Raw genomic sequence first — 7500 nt, 5'->3', positions numbered from 1 at the left:
CCCATAGACTTCCTACTGGGTGACCCCCCCATAGACTTCCTACTGGGTGACCCCCCCATAGACCTCCTACTGGGAGACCCCCCCGTACACTTCCTACTGGGAGACCCCCCCATAGACTTCCTACTGGGAGACCCCCCCATAGACTTCCTACTGGGAGACCCCCCCAGGGTCTTTACTAGAGAGAGAGAGAGGGGGGGGGGGAGAGAGAGAGAGGGGGGGGGGTAAGAGAAAGAACAGGAAGAAGATGGAGCAATATGGAGAGACAGAGGGAGAGAGAGAGAGAGACAGAGAGAGAGAGAGACAGAGACAGAGGGAGACAGAGAGACAGAGAGAGAGAGACAGAGAGAGAGAGAGAGAGAGACAGAGGGAGACAGAGAGAGAGAGAGAGAGACAGAGAGACAGAGAGAGAGAGACAGAGAGAGAGAGAGAGGGAGAGAGAGAGAAACAGAGAGAGAGAGACAGAGGGAGACAGAGAGACAGAGAGAGAGAGACAGAGAGAGAGAGAGAGAGAGGGAGACAGAGAGAGACAGAGAGAGAGAGACAGAGTGAGACAGAGAGAGACAGAGAGAGAGACAGAGAGAGACAGAGGGAGAGAGAGGGAGACAGAGAGAGACAGAGAGAGAGAGACAGAGAGAGAGAGGGAGAGAGAGAGAAACAGAGAGAGACAGAGAGAGAGAGAGAGACAGAGTGAAAGAAGTCTTCCAGTTATAGTCCAGTTTAGGGATGTAACGATAACCAGTATAATGATAAACCACACTACCATTAAATAATAATAATGATAAATCACGCTAAAATCCCATTCAATTTGTTGCAATAAAATTATCCTTAAAACTGTGTTTGATTACCGCGCTTTGAAAAACTCACTGTAAATACTATCCAGCGTTTCCAAGACACATTATTTTAAAGGTATAACATGGTCATTCGTGCCTAACGTTATGTCTGTTGACTCAGCAAGGACACTATTAAATGATAAAGGTTGATAAGACGGTTAAGTGCGCTACCAGGGGAATCATGGGCAGCTGTGCGTCCAGCGAGAGGGACACAGCCAACATATTGAGGCAGCCTGGCGTACACAAGGAGATGATCTACTGGTTCAGCTCCCCCACACCATCTACTGGTTCAGCTACCCCACACCATCTACTGGTTCAGCTACCCCACACCATCTACTGGTTCAGCTACCCCACACCATCTACTGGTTCAGCTACCCCACACGATCTACTGGTTCAGCTAACCCACACCATCTACTGGTTCAGCTACCCCACACCATCTACTGGTTCAGCTAACCCACACCATCTACTGGTTCAGCTACCCCACACCATCTACTAGTTCAGCTAACCCACACCATCTACTGGTTCAGCTACCCCACACCATCTACTGGTTCAGCTAACCCACACCATCTACTGGTTCAGCTAACCCACACCATCTACTAGTTCAGCTAACCCACACCATCTACTGGTTCAGCTACCCCACACCATCTACTGGTTCAGCTAACCCACACCATCTACTGGTTCAGCTAACCCACACCATCTACTGGTTCAGCTACCCCACACCATCTACTGGTTCAGCTAACCCACACCATCTACTGGTTCAGCTACCCCACACCATCTACTGGTTCAGATACCCCACACCATCTACTGGTTCAGCTACCCCACACCATCTACTGGTTCAGCTCCCCCACACCATCTACTGGTTCAGCTACCCCACACCATCTACTGGTTCAGCTAACCCACACCATCTACTGGTTCAGCTAACCCACACCATCTACTGGTTCAGCTAACCCACACCATCTACTGGTTCAGCTACCCCACACCATCTACTGGTTCAGCTAACCCACACCATCTACTGGTTCAGCTACCCCACACCATCTACTGGTTCAGCTAACCCACACAATCTACTGGTTCAGCTAACCCACACCATCTACTGGTTCAGCTACCCCACACCATCTACTGGTTCAGCTAACCCACACCATCTACTGGTTCAGCTACCCCACACCATCTACTGGTTCAGCTACCCCACACCATCTACTGGTTCAGCTACCCCACACCGACAGCTCTCACAATCAACTTGAGTTCATTGAGTGGAACCACTGGTTGGCAAGGAAACAGGGAAGGAGTGGCTGGACGCCTTTTCAAGGATATTTGAGCATTATTTTAGGGGGCTCTTCATGAGAAATTACCAAGAAATTACTTGGAAATTACACAGTAGGAACACACTTTATTTTAGGGGGCTCTTCATGAGAAATTACCTAGAAATTACTTGGAAATTACACATTAGGAACACACTTTATTTTAGGGGGCTGTTCCTGAGAAATTACCAAGAAATTACTAAGAAGCAATCACCTTATTATAAATATATAAGTTATATGTATAATATGTTATATGTGGATTAAAATAAAGATTTTTTCAAAAATAATACAACCATAGGGCTTTGCGAAGGCTGCAGAGTACAAGTATTGCTTTTCCATAAAAATATATATTTTGTCTGAAATTATTACATTATGAAATTTTGACGGCCCGACAATGACACTGTTGATATCATACCAGCCAATAGTATTACAGCATTGGTACTCCGTGCTGGGTTGCCAGGTACTTTTCTAGCTTCACCACTGTGAGATTAGCAATAGCCAGCTAACGTTATACTTCCATGAATTAGCAGCATTATAGATGTTGGTTAGCATCAAGTGTGTGTGCGACTATAAAACGGCAGCTTTTCCGTCCACTTCCGCTCACTCTCTACAAGCTAGCTAACTGGCAACCAATATGTTGTGTTGTTGCAGTTCTTATCTTTAGACACTAGATGGGGGAAATAATCCACATATAACATATCATACCTTTAACTTATGATAATTCTCTCCACTTTACAAGGAGTTGTATCACCTCATTACTTTGACATTACTGCTGCTTTCTGTCACCTTATTTATATTAAATTACTTGATAAAATACCACCTTATTACTAGTTTATTACCACCTTATTTCCCCCCAAAAAACGTCATGATTATCACCTTATTATTAGGAAATTATTAGGTAATTTCAACCTTATTTCTAAGAAATTACTAGGTAATTACCACCTTATTACTAGGAAATTACTAGGTAATTCCGACCCCCTAAAATAAAGTGTTACCACATTTTTATACCCAGTTGTCTGTGGGAATGCTCATGGGTTCCAGTAGCTAATACAGGCTCAGTTATGTACTGAGTACATTGTTGTGGTCTTTAGGAAGAGAAGAGAGGACAGCAGGCCAAGAGAGCTGTGAGTCCGCTGACCCCCCCCCCCACACACACACACACACACACACACACAGAGAGACAGAATGTGTCACTAGCACACACTGTCGTCACAGGATGGCAGAGATCCAGGGAACCGAGGACACATATTCCCACTTTCGATTTGCATGCAGAATGAACTGAGAAGTGTGTGTTTTTGTGTATCTTTTAATAGAACTACTATAATGACTGGTAGAAACTTTTAATTAGGTGGTTTGGAAACAAATCTACACAATCACACGTATTTATATTCTAGCACATATTCATAGACAACAATCCCAGCAACAACCCCCACAACCATGCTTATTTTCTCCCAATTTGTGTGTATGTGTGTGTGTGTGTGTGTGTGTGTGTGTGTGTGTGTGTGTGTGTGCGCAGTGCTGCAGGCTCCCGTGCTGTTACAGAATCTGTCTGATTGCATCATCAACGTCAGCAGCTCCATCACCATCGACTGCCCCGCCCATGGCATGCCACGCCCCCTCGTCACATGGTACAAGGATGAGCGTACACTGCTGCAGGGGTCAGGTGAGGCGTAACGCACACAAACACACACGCACACAAACACACACACACACACACACACACACACACACACACACACACACACACACATACACATACACACAATCAACACCAGGGTATAAATGTCTGGCGTTTCCGTCCACCATGTTTTCCTGTCTTCTTCTCTGCTGTTGGTCTGCAGGTATCGTCATAGCGCCCGGGGGGGAGACCCTACACATAGACCGAGTAACCCTGGACGACCAGGGCCTGTACACCTGCCTCGCCACCAATCAGAGAGGATCTGTAGAGAGCTCCGCCTACATCTGGGTTCACAGTAAGAGTCCTTAGACCAATAGTAGAACGTTTGTGTCTGTTTTCCATTTTGCTGCCTGTGATGTTTGGTGGGATGTTTCAATGTTTCAGTTTGTGGCATGAAAGAACCAGGCCAGGTCCAGCCTGGCTTATGTGCATGGCTGGCTTGTTTCTGTTCAGGACTGGTAGGATGGAAGCTACTTGTGCAGTGGAGATCGGTTGATTGTGGTGTCCTTCTTTATTTTGGTGTGCTGGGACTACTGCCTCTTGTGGTGCCAACAGAGAAATGCAGGTCAACATCCGACGGAGTAAGGGAGGGAGGGAGCGATAACCCGACAAACACAATCTATGGTGCTGGCTTCCAGCCATGCACAAAAATAGTTTATTTCGGTTTGTGGTGTATGCCGGAGGTGATGGTTTGAATGGATGGACGGACAGACGGACGGACAGATACATAGATGTTAGGGGTCCTACGATAGTAGGAAGTCTGTTGTTGCTGTTATTATCCTCTTCAACTAGGCTATTCTATAACTAGGTTATTCTTTTCCTGGAAATGGGAAAATAACTCAAAAAGTCCTCGACCAACAATAATCTAAATGTGCTGCAACTACAGACCATGAGTAACTATACCAGAAAGAATCATCATGATTCGTCAATAGGTGGCGCTATAGTAAGCGATTCAAAACACAAACTTCAAAATGCTGGCATTTCCACCCCATTTGATGAACATTTATGAAACCAGGTATACTTGCGTCGTTCCTCAAGGGGAACAAATTTGCTTCAAGAACCCATAAAGTCAATGAGTAAATAATTACAATGTTTTACAACTATGAGAATTATAAAACACTACGATCCTTGCAGAAAAAATATCTGAGTGTCCAACAATTCTGAAGTATTATGACACTTGACCTTATATAAGTCATTATGAAATTCTTTGTGTTATGATTGTTTTGATAAAGCATTATGAGTATTTATGAGTGCTTATAAATATAATTATGCCGTGCTATAAGCAGATGGGCTTCACAGGCCATTCATTATGAAACAATAGACCAACCACCATCATATTTTGCACTTTAAGTGGTTTTCGGATAAAAGCGTCTGCTAACGCTTATGTAACCAGGGTACAAGAGGCTGGTCCCTGGCTCAGTCAGACCGGTATGAGGGCCCTATCCTGGCTCAGTCAGACCGGTATGGAGGGCCCTTCCCTGGCTCAGTCAGACCGGTATGAGGGCCCTATCCTGGCTCAGTCAGACCGGTATGGAGGGCCCTTCCCTGGCTCAGTCAGACCGATATGAAGGGCCCTTCCCTGGCTCAGTCAGACCGGTATGGAGGGCCCTTCCCTGGCTCAGTCAGACCGGTATGAAGGGCCCTATCCTGGCTCAGTCAGACCGGTATGAGGGCCCTATCCTGGCTCAGTCAGACCGGTATGAGGGCCCTTCCCTGGCTCAGTCAGACCGATATGAAGGGCCCTTCCCTGGCTCAGTCAGACCGGTATGGAGGGCCCTTCCCTGGCTCAGTCAGACCGGTATGGAGGGCCCTTCCCTGGCTCAGTCAGACCGGTATGGAGGGCCCTTCCCTGGCTCAGTCAGACCGGTATGGAGGGCCCTATCCTGGCTCAGTCAGACCGGTATGGAGGGCCCTTCCCTGGCTCCGTCAGACCGGTATGGAGGGCCCTATCCTGGCTCAGTCAGACCGGTATGGAGGGCCCTTCCCTGGCTCAGTCAGACCGGTATGGAGGGCCCTTCCCTGGCTCAGTCAGACCGGTATGGAGGGCCCTTCCCTGGCTCAGTCAGACCGATATGAGGGCCCTTCCCTGGGCGACAGCAGGACAGACGGGGGGGGGGGGGGTGGGGTGGAGAGAAGTGGTTGTGTGTTGTTGGAAGGAAGGAAACTGTCTCCCTTTTTGATTTCCTCTGGAAGGGACCCACCACTGTTTGGCTATTTCCACATCTTCAAAAAACACAACAGAGAACCGTCAGGAGGGAGATGAATGAGGAGGAGGAGGAGGAGGAGGAGGAGGAGGAGGAGGAGGAGGAGGAGGAGGAGGAGCATGGTGGTCGGTGTTTGCTGATGAGGCTGAGCTCTGCCCCAGAGAGGGACCGAGAGAGGGACCTCCATTAGGCAGGGCTGTGAACAGTTAACCACACATACCTTCATCGTGTGTGTGTGTGTGTGTGTGTGTGTGTGTGTGTGTGTGTGTGTGTGTGTGTTCAGACACATCAGAGGCCTCGTCTCTGGAGATCCCGACCCTGACCTGCACCTGCGTGGTGGCTACGCTCTTCTGGCTGCTCCTCACGCTCTTCATCCGCAAACTCAAGCAGGTGGGAGAGAGAGTTCACCGTGTCTATAAAACCAGGCGTGTGTGTAGAGAAATGTTCACCGTGTCTATAAAACCAGGCGTGTGTGTAGAGAAATGTTCACCGTGTCTATAAAACCAGGCGTGTGTGTAGAGAAATGTTTACAGTGTCTATAAAACCAGGCGTGTGTGTAGAGAAATGTTCACCGTGTCTATAAAACCAGGCGTGTGTGTAGAGAAATGTTCACCGTGTCTATAAAACCAGGCGTGTGTGTAGAGAAATGTTCACCGTGTCTATAAAACCAGGCGTGTGTGTAGAGAAATGTTTACAGTGTCTTTTAAAACCAAGAGTGTGTAGAGAAATGTTCACCGTGTCTATAAAACCAGGCGTGTGTGTAGAGAAATGTTAACCGTGTCTATAAAACCAGGCGTGTGTGTAGAGAAATGTTAACCGTGTCTATAAAACCAGGCGTGTGTGTAGAGAAATGTTTACAGTGTGTTTTAAAACCAAGAGTGTGTGTAGAGGACACTTCTCTGTTGGTGCTTTAAACGTAAATTGTATTTATATACAGTAGCACCTTTCACAAAACAGAGGTCACAAAGCCCCCCCCCCCCCACACCCACACCCACACCCACACCCACACCCACACACACACACACACACACACACACACACACACACACACACACAAAAACAAGAACAATAAACACAAAGACACAGGAGGCTAGACAGAGGCCAGTCTAAACAGATGAGTCGTCAGGTGAGTTTTGAAAGCAGAGACCACAGATCGTAGATCTAAGGGATCGTAAGGGATGACTTCGAACGCTCGGTCACCTCAATTCCATCAATAACAAGACTCCATGAAATCACCACATGATTCCCGAGCGCGGCGCCGCTGCTGCTCACCGCTCCCCCAGGGGATGATGGGTCGAATGAGGAGAACACATTTCACACACTCAGGTGTGTGACAATCATTGGGACTTTAACCTTTACCTTTAAAACTCCAATCTCTCCTCTCCCTCAGCCCAGCTCATCTAGTGCTGAAAAAGAATACCTGTCAATCATCCTGGAACCAGGGGAGGGACCTATGGAGGAGCAGTGTGATAGGCTGCAGTATGACCCCGGCC

At 47.5% G+C, this 7500-nt stretch overlaps 1 protein-coding gene across 1 annotated transcript in view; it reads left to right on the top strand.

Annotated features, from left to right (window-relative positions):
* Positions 1-7500, top strand: part of flt1 (fms related receptor tyrosine kinase 1) — a gene marked incomplete at its 3' end in the record, with an annotated part of 68572 nt that overhangs the window by 51890 nt on the left and 9182 nt on the right. Inside the window, exons 15-18 of the mRNA XM_084443487.1 lie at positions 3642-3788; positions 3967-4098; positions 6291-6397; positions 7398-7497. Of these exons, the coding sequence (XP_084299613.1) occupies positions 3642-3788; positions 3967-4098; positions 6291-6397; positions 7398-7497 (486 nt within the window). The remainder of the gene's footprint in view (positions 1-3641; positions 3789-3966; positions 4099-6290; positions 6398-7397; positions 7498-7500) is intronic.

This window comes from Borostomias antarcticus, assembly GCF_949987555.1.
Source record: "Borostomias antarcticus genome assembly, chromosome: 9".
NCBI classification, from domain to species: domain Eukaryota; kingdom Metazoa; phylum Chordata; class Actinopteri; order Stomiiformes; family Stomiidae; genus Borostomias; species Borostomias antarcticus.
This window is presented reverse-complemented; position numbering and strand designations above follow the sequence as displayed.